Source organism: Plutella xylostella, chromosome 22, assembly GCF_932276165.1.
Source record: "Plutella xylostella chromosome 22, ilPluXylo3.1, whole genome shotgun sequence".
In the NCBI taxonomy this organism is placed as follows: Eukaryota; Metazoa; Arthropoda; class Insecta; order Lepidoptera; family Plutellidae; genus Plutella; species Plutella xylostella.
Genome location: NC_064002.1, coordinates 2,717,742 through 2,736,544, shown reverse-complemented (window position 1 = coordinate 2,736,544; position 18,803 = coordinate 2,717,742). Strand labels below are relative to the sequence as shown.

General features: G+C 37.1%; 4 protein-coding genes across 4 annotated transcripts; 2 read left to right on the top strand and 2 right to left on the bottom strand.

Moving 5' to 3' along the window:
* Nucleotides 1-93: 93 nt before the first annotated feature.
* On the top strand, nucleotides 94-3,134 carry LOC105381326 (probable dolichyl-diphosphooligosaccharide--protein glycosyltransferase subunit 3). The gene is made up of 6 exons (XM_011551030.3): nucleotides 94-518; nucleotides 596-865; nucleotides 1,376-1,513; nucleotides 1,888-2,176; nucleotides 2,485-2,695; nucleotides 3,028-3,134. Exons 1-6 carry the CDS (start codon nucleotides 435-437, stop codon nucleotides 3,041-3,043), a joined length of 1,008 nt encoding a protein of 335 aa, XP_011549332.3. The 5' UTR covers nucleotides 94-434; the 3' UTR covers nucleotides 3,044-3,134.
* Nucleotides 3,135-3,565: 431 nt separating this feature from the next.
* On the bottom strand, nucleotides 3,566-5,647 carry LOC105381317 (polyprenol reductase). The gene is made up of 4 exons (XM_011551019.3): nucleotides 5,145-5,647; nucleotides 4,653-4,841; nucleotides 3,887-4,188; nucleotides 3,566-3,740 (listed from the first exon to the last, which is right to left on the bottom strand). Exons 1-4 carry the CDS (start codon nucleotides 5,470-5,472, stop codon nucleotides 3,648-3,650), a joined length of 912 nt encoding a protein of 303 aa, XP_011549321.3. The 5' UTR covers nucleotides 5,473-5,647; the 3' UTR covers nucleotides 3,566-3,647.
* Nucleotides 5,648-6,416: 769 nt separating this feature from the next.
* LOC105381308 (cytochrome P450 6B5) lies at nucleotides 6,417-9,062 on the bottom strand. The gene is made up of 2 exons (XM_011551007.3): nucleotides 7,343-9,062; nucleotides 6,417-6,829 (listed from the first exon to the last, which is right to left on the bottom strand). The coding sequence occupies exons 1-2, from the start codon at nucleotides 8,724-8,726 to the stop codon at nucleotides 6,534-6,536; spliced, it is 1,680 nt and encodes a 559-aa protein (XP_011549309.3). The 5' UTR covers nucleotides 8,727-9,062; the 3' UTR covers nucleotides 6,417-6,533.
* Nucleotides 9,063-11,653: 2,591 nt separating this feature from the next.
* Nucleotides 11,654-14,317, top strand: LOC105381292 (larval cuticle protein LCP-22). The gene is made up of 5 exons (XM_011550987.3): nucleotides 11,654-11,767; nucleotides 11,965-12,137; nucleotides 12,597-12,866; nucleotides 13,460-13,631; nucleotides 14,120-14,317. Exons 1-5 carry the CDS (start codon nucleotides 11,756-11,758, stop codon nucleotides 14,198-14,200), a joined length of 708 nt encoding a protein of 235 aa, XP_011549289.3. The 5' UTR covers nucleotides 11,654-11,755; the 3' UTR covers nucleotides 14,201-14,317.
* Nucleotides 14,318-18,803: the final 4,486 nt, after the last annotated feature.

Below are 18,803 nucleotides of genomic sequence, written 5' to 3'. Positions count from 1 at the left end.
GTTTGAGTAAAATGTTCTGAAGGGCCTATCCTTCCTTTTGAAATCATTGGGTTTGTATAACTACATATACAAGATAGGCATTTAGCATGCATTAAACCTAGCTAATTGGAATGGCAAATACTACCATAAACTGAATGAAAATTGCCACCGAATTGGATTTCTAGAAGATAAACCTGGGAATCACTGGCGATCCTTCAGAAAAAGGTATAAACTACAGAACAAATAAAATATCAAAGAGTAGAAGCTCAGAAGCCGACACGGAGCAGATTTGACACAAATCGCCCAATGGCAAGTCCCATTTCCCCATCATTTCCCGAGCATTTCCCCATTTCCACATGATTTCCACACTGAGGAAAAGAAACACTACGTCATTTCCATACAAGTCTATAGTTGCCTATTTAATTTGTATATTTTAAATAGAAATATTTATTACAATGAATCTAAGGAGAGTGATTTATGTGTTTTCCGTTTTGTTTTATTACGAAACAGAAGCACAAGCTCAAGACTATGACAAACATGTAAGTAAAATTTGTGGAAAACTTCCATCCATTGAAAACGCTCTATTTTACAAGAATAATTATTAACTGCTTAACAGCTACAAAGGAAAAAGCAAGAGCTGATAAGATTGACGGAGAAGTCCCCATACATTGAACTCAGTCCTCGCAACTACAAGAGATACGTTCAAGAAGAGAACAGAGACTATTACTTTGTGATTTTGTTGACGATGCGGAACTGCCCAGTTTGTTGGTACATTTACAGCGAGTTCTTGACTGTGGCGCAATCTCACATGTCGAACCCGCATCGGGGAGACAATCTGTTCTTCGGAGTTATGCATCTGAACGAACACCCTGCCATTATTGAGGAAGTAAGTAGCTGTAGCAAAGTAACCGCCGTACCTATCACCTTTGTGTCTTTAATGTACATATCGTATTTGGACCGCTATTCATAAAATAGTATAATTACCTATATGTGTGGCACGGTAGCTTCAAAACGAATAAGCGGAAACTGGAAACGGATGTAAGTACATTACTCGTAATTCGAAAGTTGTCTTTTATTTTAGCCTTGGTTCAGCCGTTTAGCCATTTAAATATATTTATTAGGTAGCTAATTTCCTATGAAGAGTTTTAATGTTTGGTTAGAATAAATAAAGAACTTACATTTTCGCATACAGAAATAACTAAATTGTTATTTATTAATGTTCTGAAATTGACTAATGCGCAGCATACGCTACGGCTAAGCCAAAGCACTCCGTTATTAAGTAGCTGGGATTCGAAGCGAAATTATTATGTTATATATATAATTATTAAATTATATAATTAACAAAATAATTTCGCTATAGGCCTACATAGAACTCTAAAAGCTATGTATTTTTCAGTTTAACATATTTGCCGTTCCCACCGTTAAACTATTTCCTCCGAAGAGGAATCGAAATAAAGGTGACGATCTAAACTTGAACAAAGGTGTAGCGGCGACCGACATAGCTAGATGGATTTCAGATGTTACTGACATAGAAGTATGATTATTATTTACTTTCTTTATCGTTACTTAGCTACATCCCTGCTGTTGAATTTGAGATTCGAAGGAAGACCAAGAAAGACGTGGTTGGATTGCGTGAAAGATGAGAACCTCCTCCTTTTTTTGAAGTCGGTTAAAAATAGGAAAGTGTGCGAGGTAGAGTGAATGAGGTTAATACAGAAGATAGAATAAAAATTGCGTGTAAATATATACCTACTTACTTGTATAGGTATCATTTTGTTTGGGTACAAGAAAATACTTTAATGAATTGGTGGCTTAATAAAGCGAAAAAAACCGAATTACAGTATGATGCATAAAGCCGAACGTATGGTAGACGAAGACAAAAACAATATACGTATTTCTCTGTTTCAGATAAACGTGTACATTTCACCGTTTTCGTTGAAATACCACGAAAACTTCGTTATGTTTTATTTTCTATTGATATTTTGCGGTGTGTGCTACTACCGGAGTGGGCCTGGCTTCTTCACCAACGCTGACCGCTGGGCGGCGGTCGCCATCACTTTCTGTTTCTTCACATCCACGGGGCAGATGTATAATTATATAGACAACGCACCCTTGTTTGCAAAATATGAGACTAAAAGCATCTTCTTCGATAATTCATTTCAAAGCTTCGTTGAGAGTTATGTGGTTGCGTTTTTGTGTATCCTTTTGATATTTTTTTTAGTTTAAACGAATCCCTTACTTACATTCATGGAAACTATTCTATTAAAGAGAACTCTTTTCTTCTCTATTAAATTTTGCATACAGACATATTATTATGGCCTACGCACACCGGGACGGCATGGCAACCGTAATTTTACACAAATGCGTCATAATTGCAATGCTTTAAAATGATGCCGTGGCATTGAAAAAACCTTTTTCTAGTCCCTGTGTGCGTAGCAAATTATGCAGCTACAACAACCTAACATAATTTATGTCCCTTAAAACACATTAACCATTCTCAACCAGACGGAGGCTTCATAATAAGCATGTTGTTAGTGACAGAGATGTTGGGCGGAGTCGTGGCAGATGGCCTAGGTTCCAGAACATTCCACCTCCGGTACAAGCTGACACCTCAGGCCCGCAAACTGAGGGCTGTCTCAGGAATTGTACTCGTCAATGTATTGTTCTCTCTGCTCCTGTCTGCTTTCCGTTATAAGAACAGCGACTATCCTTACAGGTAAGATCTATAAGTAATCTCTATTCGGAACGATTTAATCTCACATAGTTGGGCGTTTATGTATTGATTCCATATTTCGGTTATGTTTTTCAAAGAAAAAATATGGCTTCATAATAGTAAAAGCTCATCTGACCATCGAAGTTCTTATAGAATAGCAAAATTTTATTTCGCGTATTTCTCACAGTCAACAAATTTAATCTTCTTCCCCTCTCCCGACCCTCTCTTGACCCCCGGGAGTCACCGCCTTTCGGCTCGGTAGGCTACTATTTCAACACCCTGTATATAGTCAAATCAAGTATCGATCAATGTATCTATTTCTATTTTCGTTACAGGTATCTCTTCGCCTAAAAATCTCTCAAAAAACACAATACATATTTATATTGTACCTTACATTTATTAAACAGATTATAAATAATTAATACATTGCATTTCTATCTCATATCTACTTATCATTTAATTTCCCTGTAAGATAGGTATACAATTATATAAATGTAAAACAATATAATAAAATCTCTTTCAATAAATTAGAGCCTCTAAAATAATTGCCTCTTGATTACTATGCCTAAATTAATCAGCCGATGATAATTAAAAGCTATAAACTTATACAATAAGTAGTTATAAATATTTGTGATAAAATAAAAAAATATACCTACTAAATTTCTAACGTAATAAAAAAAATTTGAACATTTGACACATTTTTTTAGAGATAGATAGAATATTCTTTATTTGTACACAAGAATAGATTATACAAAGCTTAAATATAAACACATAGGTACAAAAAGGCGGTCTTATCACTAAAAGCGATTTTTTCAAGACAACCTTTAGGTGGAAGAATATTTATGTTCAGATACAGTCAAGTGTACTAAAGAATTAGAGATGTACCTAATAGTTATCTACAGTCTTACTAAATTGCCGAAATCAGCTTATCAGATAATCCAATTCATCAATAATTTTATATAACCCATGGAATAATGGCATACCTGTTCTTTGGATAGTTATTGAAGGTCTTCTTGTACCATTCATGAGCTTGAATTGCAGTTTGGATCTGTAACGAAAAAAATGAGTTTATTAGAATAGAATAGAATCATTTATTTGTGAAACATAGGTTTTACAGGTTAGTGGGCTTTAGAACATTTTGTATTATTTGGTTAGCTTACATAAAGTATTAAAAAAATGGTATGGTTAACGAACCTGGTTGCTCACAACCCACAGGTAGATGCAGAAGAAAGTGGTTGTGGGTACCAGACAGAACACAACTGTGTACATGACGAGTTCGGCCAAGCGGTGCGGGCTGGAGACATAGACAAACTTTCCCCCCATTGGGATTCGGTGCTCTTCCGTCACCAATCTCCCAGTTCTTCCATCCTTCCTCAGGTTAGCAAATATGACGTTTGCCGAATACTGCTCGTACCACGCCAGGATGAAGATCATCGACAGGGGTATGTAAAGAGATGAGGTACGCATGTTGGTCCAAACCATGTGTTGTCCCTCCACTGAAAAATAAGATAGTTGTTTGAGTAAAATCTATTAATGCCATATGACTGTTTTGATAAATGTTGGTATAATGCAGTAGCAGTAAAAAATAAATCCTAACTAAAATTATAAAAGACAAAGTAACTGTGTCTGTCTGTCTGTCTGTTACTCTTTCACGCCAAAACTACTGAACGGATTTGAATGAAATTTGGTATACATATGGTCTAGACCCTGGGAAAGAACATAGGCTACTTTTTATCCCGGAATTCCCACGGGAAAACTTTTTGAGGCGAAGCGAAGCTCGCGGGAACAGCTACTATGATATAAATCATAGAGGTTATAAGTAACATTAATTATTTCCTTTTAATAAATAATTTTATGTAAAAGGTACTAATTTAATAGTTAATGTGTACATACAGGATGTGTATATATAACTATCTACAGCTACAGCAATCAGTACATAAATCTATTTAGCAATGCTTACCGCAAAATAGGGGAGCTTGACCAACAATAGCGATGACACAACCAAAGTAGTGAACAAGGCCAGCGATGTAGTGGCTGAGGTTCATTTTGCTAGACTTGGCGAACACCTGCAGGTAGTATGTCTCATACAGCCTCCGCCAGCTCTGCAGCGTCAGTAGACTCAGTGAGACAAACGCCCCTAGACCAGTTACTGTAAAGAATGTATTTAGGTTAGATTGATCAGATATATTTTTTAAGCTTTAAGTAAGTTAGAATTTCGTCAATAGAACACCTTATGAAGCAGGTATTACAAAAGTGATCTACATACTTGAAATAGATAATTTATTGCATTACTTATAGAGTTATACAAAGACCTTAACTCATAAAATACTATCTTATTTAGAAACACAATGATTAAGCTATATTTTACAATAAAATAGGTACGACTGATACAGAAAAGGTATAAGTACTTATTATTTATAAAAATACATAATAAGTATCTCTGTGCTCTTACCAGCTGTTTTGTCCTTCTCCAGAAAGAATTTGAATACTGCAGGCACATAGGGGTGAACAGAGTAGTCACGGAAATAGGCTAAATACATATAGAACAGCATCGTGGAACTGAACAACGAGGAAAACACATAGAAATGTCGATAGTACGACTTTGGAATTTCAATAGCACTGAGGTAATTGGCGTTTGAACCCCGATGGGCAAAGCTACCATACTTATAGCCCTGAATAATGATCTCCGGGACATATCTTTCGAAATGATTAATAAGAAATCCGGTAAAAGTAACGAGAAAAGCTAAGCTGAGGAATATCAACTCCAATATATTTAACATTATTGAATGGAAATAACAACAGCGAGGGTCGAAATCGATAGCACTTGATCACTGATATTGTAGACGCTTAAAAATATAGCAAATACAACGGTAAAAACAGAAATAACGGGATTTTTTTGTTAAATTTTGCTTTCTAAACTTCGCAATCTAGGCAGTAGTGTTCTTTTCTCTATGAGGCAGTAGGCAAACGCTGAACTACTTTTGTTGTGACAGCTGACAATGGCAAATGATTGACATTGACAGTTGCTGCATGTAATCTGTGTGCAAAAATGACTGAAACCTCAGAATAACAACAAGTTTTTGCTACTTGGTCACTTTTACCAAACTTTCACCTAAAAATCAAGTAAAAATCCCATGATTCTGGTGGGAGCTTACGTTAGTTTTCAATATCTTTATTAATCAATGTGAATGCGGATTTACATCCGACGGACCAATCGCGGACCCTAGTCCGCATTGTTCTGTGCCTTTACCGCCTTTACAAAAAGAGTCAAAAGGTAATGCTAGAACTCCTACTCTTTTGGAACTACGATAGAGAGTATTCCTGTTGTTTGTTAAATACTAAAGAACTGATGTATTGTGAACTTAGGTTAAATTGGTTATTATAATTTGATTTGATTTTGGACATAGGTACCTATTCACCACGTTTTAAAACGTTACGGTTTATCGGTGACCACGGGTCTTGTTCGCCGACGGACCTTGCGGTGGACCGTAACGGTTATCGATGTCGTCCTTAAGGTTTCCCAGGGTTAAACCAAGACAAAACTAGGTACCTACCTACTAGGCTATAATAATATCAATCAGGTGCTGAAATAGGTTTTATTATTGAAAGAAAGAAAGAAATAAAATACGTTATTTTGTAACATAGGTAGGTAATATTTTATTTATAATATGCACCTACCTATTAGTTATATTTATTCATATCATAAGGTCATTAGTATATTTTTTAATAGGTAATTTAATATATAAAATTTTCATAATTAGATACTAAGGTACGTTTCCATACCCTATCCTCTGATTTCGGCATTTGATGTCCTTCTCATCGTGATCCGATGACGGCGACCTCAGGGGCTAGTAGGACTTCTGCGGCGGTGGGCGCGGATGTGACTCGAGAAACCCTTCTTCGTGGTAAACTTCTGGTTACAAGGATTGCAGAATAGTTCGCCACGGCCGTTGTAGGTGTAGTTGTAAGTGGGCTTTAGTTTAGTAAGCTTAAGATGAACACCTCCCCTGAAGCTCGTGGCTATGGACTTGGGCTCCAGCGTGGGCGTGGTCAGGGTGCCCGCGGCTAGCTCCACCCGGTACTTGCTGAAGATGGTCACGAGGCCCGGCATCATGAGCATCTTCGCGAACCGCATGCCTAAGGATACAGCAAATAAAACTGTTATAATTAGGACTAATAGGATCCGCTGATACGAACTTATTTATTAGTAGGTAAATACTTCATCTCATCATCATCGCAACCCACTGCGGGGGAACAGGTCTCTTTCCAATAGGGGCTCCCCGGGGCTCCGTCCTTTCCTAGCCTACAAATCTGTATAGTGAAGTACCTAATATCCACAAACCTGCACCAGGCTAGAAGGTGATCTACGCCTAGAACCCTTCCTTCATTGGAAGGATACACGTGCCCCATATCATTTTGTGATATTGTGGTATTTACTATAGTCAAAGGGCTATAGTAACTACCACAAGATGATAAGGTAACTATTTATAATAATAATTAATGTACCTACTTATGAAAACTGTGCCATAGCACGTTATCATGACATTTTATAAGTGCCAGAACATAAGTAATGAACTAATGATGCATCCATAGTTTAAAACAATCCTATAATTTTATTAAGTACCTTTCTAAAGAAGTTTCTGCACTTACCTATACATATCCTGGGTCCTTCCCCAAAAGGGATGTATGTATACGGCGTAATATTTGACCTCTCTTCCGGAGAAAATCTTTCAGGTCTGAACTTTTCCGGTTCCGGGAAGTACTTGGGATCACGTTGAAGATGATACACTGGTATATAAATGCCCGTTCCTTTTTCTAGTGTCACCCCATTAGGTAGTGTGTAGTTGTCGTACATTTCTCGTGTGCTGATGCCCAGCACTGGGTACAGACGCAGAGCTTCTTCTATGCACTGATAAAGGTATGGCAGTTGGTTGACGCATTCGTAGTTGATTTGTCCATTGTTGGCCTGCCAGTAGGCGTCTACCTCAGCATGCACCTTCTCCTGTACGTCAGGATGCTTGGCTATCTCATACAAAGTGAAAGCAGCAGTACTCGACGAGGTGTCAAATCCAGCAGCAAAAATCATGAAGCACTGCGACACTAGCAAGCTGTCATCAGCTTCTAGGGATGCTTTCGTATTTGCGCCAGTTTCTATTAGGTTTTTAATAGCATCGCCTGTGATGTATTTATTGTTCTTTAGGGTCATAAACAAATCGACAAAATCCTGCCTCGGTGACGGTACTCCGTTGCGCGTTTCAAACACGTTGCGTAGGAGTGTGTCGAAAAATTGGCTGGACTCTTCTGGTATTAATTTAAAGCCTAGCCCGTAAAATAGCGTTGGCCATAGAATTCTTGCCACGATGGTAAAGCCTCTGTAGTCGGACACGTCGTGTATGACATCAGCTATCTTCCTGAAGGGGTTGTTGCTGATCTCCTTCCCCATCACCTCGGCGTCCACTCCGAATGCACATGAACAGATGCAGTCCATTGTAAAGCGAGCCATTAGTGTCCTGATTTCTATTTCGTTGGACACTTTAGTTTCTTCGTCTAGTAACTTTTCGAATTGTTTCGTGCAGCTTTGGACCAAATGAAACATGTTTTTCATTTTTGCAGAGGAGAATAAAGGCGTCATGTTTTGTCGTAACACCTTCCACTCATCCCCGTAGGCAAAAAACATGTTTTTTGTAGCAGTTTCTTTGTGTCCGTGTGTCGAAAGCTCCCTGCTACTAAAGTAGTAGAAATCCTTTGTGAAAATGAGTTTAATCAGTTCAGGGTCTTGTACTATTAGCTTGGGTTCTAAACCAAAGTACGTGCCAATGATGGGCTCATTCGGGAACTGTTTACAAATATCCACAGATTTCTCGTTTAAAGATTGTTTCAGTAAGATATACTCAGCGTAGTTCCCCAGAAGAAAATGTGGCTTTGGATATGGAACATTTTTATTCTTCCAGTAGCTGAATTTATGCCGCACAAATAGATAAATTAATGTTATTACGGAAGAGAGTATTACAAGAAACGTACTAAAGGCAATCATGATAGTCACTTCACAAGTTCACACTGTAACGTTTTTACTAGAAATGATAGTAACAAACGCAAGTGCTGTTACAATATTATAATTAAGTATTACCTACTCAGAGTTACCAAGGTTGGTCTGATTTACCCATTTGCATTATCTATTTCAAGTGTTTATTGAATAGGACAGAAAATTATCGGGATATCGATAGATAAATGTGCAAACAATTTTGTAGTACCTACCTATACCTAATACACCTTGCGATAGTCTTAATAAGTATGTACTTTTGTTTAATAACTACACCTACATACAAGAGAATAGGCAGAGGGGTGAAACATGTTTATTTAATTTTGAGACGGGGTTTAACTCGAGGTAAACACTGTAGACTAAGTACGAGGGCGATACCGAAATGATCGGGAATAGAAAAAAGTACAAAGATATCATAATATTATTTACTTTTATTGTTTTTCAAAGTAGTCTCCGTGATATTCAATGCACTTTTTCATTCGATTAAACCAATCATTGAAACAGTAATTCCAGTCTGAAGTGGATACTGTCAAAACAACTGATTTGTAAGCTTCGACCGCCTCTTCTGGGCCGCTAAACCGTTGACCACGTAGCATATCTTTAATTCTTGGGAATGTAAAATAATCATTGCGGCTCAGATCAGGGCTATACGGAGGATGGTCCATCAACTCCACGTTTTCCATATTTAAAAACGTTCTTGTTTTGCGAGCGGTATGAGAGCTTGCATTATCGTGGTGAAGGATTATACGACGATTCGGGTTAGTTTTACGAAGTTCTCTTACGACTTCCGGCAAACAAACTGTTGTGTACCAATCAGCAGTAACCGTCCTTTGTTCTTGTAATGGAATCGTAGCCACATGGCCAGTTTTCGATACAAACGAAGCGACCATTTTTTTCGACACGCTGCGTGAGCGAATAACTTTTGTTGGCTTGACCTCACCTTCGAAGACCCAAACTGCCGATTGATGTTTTCTTTCGGGCTGATATGAATAAATCCACGATTCATCACCAGAGACGATATTGTAGACAGCATTTGAACTGCCTCCATTGAACCGTTGCAGAGCAGATCGACACCAATTAACACGAGCCGACTTTTGTTCCTCGGTCAAACGGTGGGGCACCCAGCGCGAAACTAACTTCTTGACACCCAGTTCTTCATGTAAAATGGTTTGAATGGCTGTCATACTAATGCTGAGAGAAGCCCGAATCTGCTCGTATGTCACATGTCTATCTTCTTTTATTAACTGGCGTACAGCATCGATGTTATCTTGTGTTACCGCTGTTTTTGGCCGACCAGTAGAAGGGACTGTGGTAAGAGAGGAACGTCCACGGCGAAACTCAGAATACCAACGATATATAGTCGTTTTACTTGGTGCTTCAAGTTTATAAATAGAAACAAGCTCGGCGAGACATTGTTCTTGAGATAAACCTCGACGAAAGTTGTGAAAAATTATTGCACGGAAATGTTCCCGCGTAAGCTCCATTTTTTACACCGACTTGTCAAATTCAAATGGTCAATACTCTTTTATTTTTTACTTTTTTTAAAATTCGAAAATGGAATTATGTTTGAAAAAACACTACATTTGATACACCAAAAAGGTTTCACTCTAATTTATTCCTAAGTATTCTATTCCCGATCTTTTCGGTGTAGCCCTACTTATGTACAAAAATATTTTTATTCCGAATGAGTCATTTAAACTTTACTTTACTGATCAAATTTACATTAAGATCTAAATAAATGATGTAATACGTGTAGATAATATATATATATTACAAGTATTTTGTTACCAACTAACTGAATTTCAATTTAATTGCCTTAAATCATAAAAAATACTCTCTTTCCGCCTGATTTGCACTTAGCTGGTTTTATACCTGTCCTCCCAAAGGGGTAGCACAATAAGGCACGTTCATCGTTCAGTCTATGATCTGAACATAATAATATTATAAAATACTTATGAATTATTAAATATTTATGGCAAAGTCATTGTAAATTCAAATGATCTAATTAGCACGATGGTTATTGGCCCAATAAATATTTTATCATTGTGCCAAAGGCAATAATATAGTCTTCACAAAGATGTAAAAATAAATTGTTTAAATATACCTCTCCCATTTTTACACAAAAAACTAGATACCTACTTTATTTACAAACTTCAATGTTAATCAAATTACGGTATTTTTACAACACAATTGTAAAATTAAGTACTGAAATTGTATGCCATTTAGCTTGTAGCTTTTAAAAAATATAAATGAAAAAGGATATTAATTATGAAACAAAATGAGATCAATAAATCAACGAATACAATCTCATTAAAATATATTAATCAAATACCTTATGTGATTATGAATATTTTAATCCAGTCTATTTTAATTTGATTCTTTAAGTAGATGATGCACTTTTATTCACTTATTATTATTAAAATTACCTGCCTAGATTTATACCGATTTAAGTACTATAACTAATTAGGTACTAAGTTTGTAACTCCTTATCATAAGGTACATCTACCCTGTATATTTTACGAGTAAATATACAGGGTAGAGGTGGATCAGGTGATAAGGCAGTAAGGCATATACCTATGATTCAAGCGTTGTAGTATACCTAATAGTTCATAGAAAAAAAATGCAAATGAATAATATAAGCGTGATAATATTACACCCATCGTCAAATTTGGCAAAAGAAAATATATTTATTGTATACAATACAATTTTATAAGAAACATCTCAAAAATAACATTAAAAATATGGAGATAAAAAGCACCCAAACCCTTTTTATCTATGGGTAAACTTTTTAAGAATAAAACAAAGTTGATAAGTTTTTAATTATGTTTCCGTCCCATATCCTGATGGATTAACTAATAATATCAGAACAATATCTCAGGGCATCAATAATTTATTCAAATTTGATTGCAAATCTACTGCCGGAGTGGGTGGTTCCTCATGCTCATATATATATAAAGTTGCCAGAATTTTTGAACATCACTCACTCAAACTAGTTCATCCGGCGAGCCAAATCACATTTAGACATGAAGCTCGCAGTAAGTATTCACACACTCGTAAAAATAAGAATCGATAATAAAATACAATTCTAAATAAGAAATCATGAACCCGAAAACCAGATAATTGATCATTGCCAACTTCATCCACCAACATCTTATCCAAAACACCCAACCATACTCTCAGTGCATTTTGATCCTGAAGCATATTGAGTAAGATCCTCAATTTCCTTCATCAGGTGGTAATCCTAGCTTGCGTGTTGGGCGCAGTGAGCGCTCAGCAGAACCGCGCCAGTGCCTTCGCCAGCGTCAACCCTGGACGGTACAACCAGCAGTACGACCGGTACAACTCACAGTACAACCAGTACAATCCGTACAACCAGTTCAACAAACAGTACAACCCTTACCAAAGGTACGGTAAAGTTTTCAGATACTTTTTACTGTAGATAATTAGACGTGTGTGATATCGGAAAAAATCTTTCAAAATATTGGGTTCATTCTCATTTGAAGCTGCTAAGGGCTGGACTAGGGACTGGAGTAAAAAAATCAATCAATCAGATTAGTTGTCAATCATAGCCGTCAGTCGGGAAGTCTCTTTCCATCTTTTCGTGCACCCTATATTTAATTGGGGCTATTATAATAAACTCTGACTGTGTACGTTATGAGAATTTATTGCGGCAGGTAACTATTAGATATTTGTGAAAAAGTTGTGTACAGATACAGAAACCCTGGAACAGAGAAGACGGAATCAACTTAGAAACGTTTAGATAAAACATATTTGGTGTTTCAGAAGTAATATCGCATTATCGACGATGAGCTTTTTATGGTAGTTTACAGATAACCCTACTTAAAAATACATCCTAACCCCCAGGAACCAATACCAGCGCTACCGGCCAGTGACCCCGGTGACACTGCGCCCGGTCGTCCCTGTGACCACCACCGCCGCTCCTCTGGACGTTGAAGTCGACTCCACGACCACAGGACCAGCGGCCGAGACCTACGCCCCTCTAGTCTCCTCCATAGCCCCGACCGCCGCGCAGGTGCCAGCAGTCTTGGCCAGAGTTGCCGTGACCCATGGAGCTGCCGCTAACATCTTGAAGTATGAGAACGAAGTCGGGTCGGACGGAAACTTCGGCTACTAGTAAGTTTTTTATAGAAGAATATAGTAGAATATAAATTTTAAAATGTAAAATTTTACAATAATTTGTCGATTGTCAAGATTACGAGTGTCTACCAATATTATGGCGTTGAGTTGGTGTATTAAATGTGATGTATACCTAGTTAGGCCAAAATTTAAATGGGTTTGTTGATGTGGATTTCTAGTAAATAAGGTGCCTATCAATACCTAATTAACTATCGATAAATTAAAGTTGTTATTGTAATGTTGGCATGAGTGGAAAGATAATTAAGCTCGTAATTTAGATACTGTAGGTATGATACAAAAGTATGTTACTCATGTACTTTAAATGCCAAGCAATTAACATAATTATATTATATATTGTTTGTAAAACTACTACAATTTAACAACCATAAACCAAAATTGACCATGTGCTTCCAAATCACGCCCAAACGCTGCCAATCTTATACCTTGATTACACCTACCGAGTAGAGTGGCGACCACTCGGTAAATTTCTAGCCTAGTATCAGCCGAGGATACTGTGACGTGACTCTATTCGGTAGGTGTAACAAGGGTCCCCGTGCATCCATCGTTCACCAAAACTTCTTCCCCACTAGCTACGAGACGGACAACGGCATCTCGGCGCAGGCGCAGGGCTCGCCGCGCAACTTCGGCGGGAACCCCCCGGTGGTGCCCAGCGTGGTGCAGGGCGCCTTCTCCTGGACCTCGCCTGAGGGACAACCCATCTCCATCACCTACGTCGCTGACGAGAACGGATACCAGCCCCAGGTGTGTTGAGCTTCGTATTTTCGGGACCTTTAAGTTGTTGAGTGGTATAGGTAATTTCAGAAAAGCAGTTGGAGTGATTGATTGATTGATTTTTGGAATTCTTTATTAAATAAATATAAATACAGTTGACACACAAAAAAATACAAAGTGAGTCGACACACAACTTCAAAATGATTGTTTTTTTTGTTAGAGTTGGAGTGATTAGGCTACATCTAATCTTAGATCAATATTCAAAACTGTAATGGACACTCGCAACTCGCAAGCAACGAAATAAGTAAATTTTTCATGTGATTCGAACAATTTAAACTTTAATATTCGTCGATACATTTACACCTACTCGTAGGACTCCAGAACCAAACACATAAAACAGTGCATGAACTTTGCAAGTGTAACTCCACTAATTATTAACCGCTTGCCAACCGGTTCTTGGAAGAATTCAAACAGGCAACAGGTTAAGTATTTTTCCTAATTTTCCCGTTTGATTCCAGGGTAACGCCATCCCCCAGCCGCCCCCAATTCCCCCCCAGATCGCCCGCGCCCTCGCCTACATCGCCGCCAGACGAGCCTAGACTGCACCAGACAACAGCAATTGTAAACAACAGATAGTTGAAAAGACTTACCATGCTACCGTTTAGAATAAGTTACTAATGAAAATATTTGAATAATATGTGATATCTTCAATCTAATTTCAGTTTTTGTTTTTTTCCCCTTCAGTGAGATGGGTTCATAAGTTTGATCTGGCGAAGTAAACAAATGAAACTGGCAACAAATGAATATAATGCGTTTCTAGAACTTTCGAAATAATTATGTGCTTCACAAAATTCTATTCAACTATTGATAATTTGAGGGTTTTTTCAGGTAGATAGTGGTGCTGCAACTATGATGACGCCAATTATTTCCCTCTTTGCTGTGATATCGGTGCATTAAGTACTCCATGAGTAGGTCCACGCTCAGATAAGGCATTAATTAGCTATTATGAGAAATCCTTCGCTAGAGATTATTTTGAGTGTGTTATTGTATTGGTACTCAGGTGTTCCACAGTCATTAATAGATAATGAGTAATACATAATATTTGCACCTTTTTCATCTATTTTTGATTGTTATAAAAAATACTGACTATTTCATTTTGTTGAAAGAGACGAAAGTAATACCTATCTAGGCACTTAGGTACTAATCCGAAACATAACTAACATAACTGAAAATAAGGAAATTCTCTCTACTATGGTAACGCACCTATCTTCTCAACTAAAAGTTGACCTAGAGACGAAAGACATAAAGGACATCTACAGGACCTCGTCGAAGGCTGATAAAACACCCATTGTTGTTGAATTCTCGTCATATATATTGAAGACCGACCTGATGAATGCAGCGAAAAAATACAATATAATGAATAAAAACAACAAACTGAATGCCTCACATTTGGGTCAGCAATCAAATAGTACCCCCATATACCTCTCTGACCACCTTACCCAAAAGGGTAGTAGGCTATTCTACCTGGCACGCGAATTGTCAAAAGCACAAAATTACAAATATTGTTGGACCTCTCTCGGAAACGTTTTTATTAGAAAGGACGAGAACGCTCCAATAATAAAAATTATTAATGAGTCTCAAATACAAAGATTAAGTGAGAACATTAAATGACTACTCAACTTAATTCGTATCTGTAAAGATTTCTTGCATGTTAGTAGTTTAAGTATGTATGTCTTAGTCATAGTCATGTATAGTCTTAGTCACAAATAATTTTACTGTACATAGTCATGTATAGTCTTAGTCACAAATAATTTTACTGTATGGCATTTCCTAGTAACCTTTACTCTCCCTAGATACTCATTTACAAACTATGAATCGTTTAACGAATTCCAATGTATACCCAAACCGAATATTACAATGTTGAACCATATTATGATAGTAGTTTATCTACCCAACTGACTTGTACTGTAGATGTTTACTATGTTGCTGCACCTTGTCTAACCATGAGCACATCGCTAATGACTATTTGATTCATAAATGTTACTGTGGATAATCTATTTCAAACAAGTAAGGATGTAGACAATTTTCTAGTCGCACAGTCTATTCATTGTATACCAGAAGAATGCAAAAATCACATCGAATTAAAAAATCATCTCACAGTACTTACCCAAAATATAAGGAGTATTCATAAAAACTTTGATGCATTCCAGGTAACACTAAGCGCACTTAATTTTGATTGTGATGTGATTATTCTGACCGAATGTCGCCTTAATAATAGACCTGTACCTCCATCAATCCTTAACTATGATACTCACTTTACTAAAAACAATTTAAATCAGAACGATGGCGTGGTATTTTATGTAAGAAACTCCTTAAAGTATGAAATTGCTGAACCAAATATAAAAAATGCTTCATGTCTAGCACTAACTATGTCTGACACGGTTATTATTGGCATTTACAGAACACCTTCTATCAAAGACTGTAACGATTTTACATCTTCTCTCTCGCTGCTACTCAGTAAATATGAAAAATACCCAAACATAATTGTAACCGGGGATATCAATATTGATATAAAATCAGACAATGTTGACAGTAATAGTCAAAACTATTTAAAAACCTTAGCGTTTCACGGTCTTCTTCCAGGTCATAAACTTCCCACTCGTGCCAAAATGTGTTATGACCATATGATGTTAAAATCTGACCAGACTGCAAAATCAATAGTCCTTAGTAATGCCCCGACAGATCACTCTACGGTTCTATTAAATTTCATGTCCATCTCAACGCACAACACTATCCAGAGAACAAAAACTGTTTTAAACATTAATAACGCTGTAATGGATCTGAAACAATGCAGTCTCAACAAGATACTAGACATATCAGACCCGAATGAGGCATCTGAAACGCTTGTCGCTGAAATCACCACAGTCATCCACAACAACCAGAAAACCATAGTTATCCCTACGCGTAGACGCTGTATTCAGCCATGGATTACTTCAGGAATATTGAAATGCTTACGGCATCGCGATAAATTACACCGTAAATCAAAGGATAATCCTGATAACTTAATCTTACAACTTACATATCGGCGATACAGAAACATCTGTGGAAACCTGGTTCGTAAACTAAAAATAAACTACGAGAGAGAACAATGGGGAGTAACGCGTGTGAATTTGCCGCTAGGGGCGCTGGTGTCGACTCAGGTCAAGTGACATTTTACTTTTCATATAATTTGTTTGGCGGGCTTCGTGATAAATTATATTTTCGTTCATTTCCCTGTTGTAAAGTGATCTCTTTTCGCGAAATTATCGCAAATATGGATTATTTGTCGATGAATGTGCACGCTTTGAAACCTGAATTAAGGAAAAGAGGCGCAAAAATAAGCGGTCTCAAAGCTAATTCAGCAGCTAATTCAGAGGTTAGTTTGTTTACTGTTCACAAACTTATTTTTTACGAAATGTATGCTTGTTTGCTTAGGTAACAGCAATGTTTTTTTTCTTTTTACAGATACCAAGACTATGACCGTAACAGTAACTTGGTTGGAAACGTAGAGGACAGCATCATACAACAAAATTATTCAGTGTATACTGTTGAGTGGCCTTCAGAAACTTTGTATAGCAGTGTGAACACTAAAAATGAAACTCCAGATCTAGATATTGTCACCAATGAGTACTTTGGAATTTACGTACAGTGTATATACCATCGCTCTTACGGTGAATGAAAACATCGTGATTAAACCTGCACATCTAGATTTTCGAACCCACCAACCTGCAGAGGACCAGCGTGGTAGGAAATGGTCCAGGCTTAGGAGTGGAGTTTAGACCTTAAGGTGATATGCACAAAGGCTCCATTCGAGTAAGCAGGTACTGGCACCCCCACAAATAATAGAATACTTAATATACTATACTACCATTGTTTAGTTTCAACTAACAACTCAACCAGTATTCATTGTGTGAATTACTAATGTGTTATATTTTTTGTATAGCAGTGTGTTTAAACGGAAAGGATAAATAAAAGTTAAATCAGTGTGTATTCTTTTATTTTTATTGTATTTATTAAATGCCTAATCCTTATTTACATTATGTTCTTTCTGAAATTGTTTATAATGATTTTCACAAACACGAGATTGTCGGATAATAATTATTTCACAATCCACTGTTTTAGAACAGTTTTATCACTTGGTAACATATGTCCTCCTTTTTTTCCGAACATAACGGATCTGCACAACATTGCGGCATAGTAACTCGATATGATGATAGTTATTTTATAATTAATAAGCTTATTTTAAAATTTTATTTCGCGCCAATTTGATAAAGTCGCCTTTGATAAGTTTGACGGCTATGGTACCTCTTAACCTCAGTCGACAGTGGCGCCAACTGGTGAGCAAAAAAACGGTAGTCCCCATTAAACAGCGCAGGAAGAAACTCCAAACACATCTGGAAGGCAATAAAATCTATTTGTAATATTCAAAAAACAAAACAAATGACTCTCGAAAACTATCATCATTAATGTCATCTCCTTGTGATTCTGCTAATCTAGTTAACAAACATTTCACTAACGTCGGCAGACTGCTAGCTGAAACTCTTCTTAAGTCACCTCCTCTTAATAACATAAATTACAGTAACATAAAAACTCCAGTCAATTCTTTTACTCTAATTAATCCTGATCCTATTGAAGTAATTGATATAATTAATTGTTTACCTAATAACTCAACAACAGGCGTCGATAATATACCAACAAATCTTTTAAAAGCTGCTAAAGATATACTCACACCAATCCTGTGTCATATTTGTACTATCTGCTTCGATACGGGGCTCTTTCCCGACATCTTTAAGAAGGCTGTGGTAACCCCCATTCATAAAGCCGGAGATAAGGCTGATGTAAACAACTACAGGCCAATATCTGTACTACCTGTTATATCTAAAATTATAGAAAAGCTTATAAACAATTGCCTAAAAAACTATCTTGAAAAAAATGACTTCTCTCGCCAAACCAATATGGATTCCGAAACGGTATCTCTACCGAAGACGCCGTATCCGCATTAGTAGAAGAGGTCGCAGTCCAACTTGACAAAGGCAACAAATGTGTCGGAGTCTTTCTAGACCTAGCGAAAGCTTTTGACACCGTATCTGTTCCTCTTCTACTCGAAAAACTATACACCTTCGGTATAAGAGGCTTACCCCACGCCCTTTTATCAAACTACTT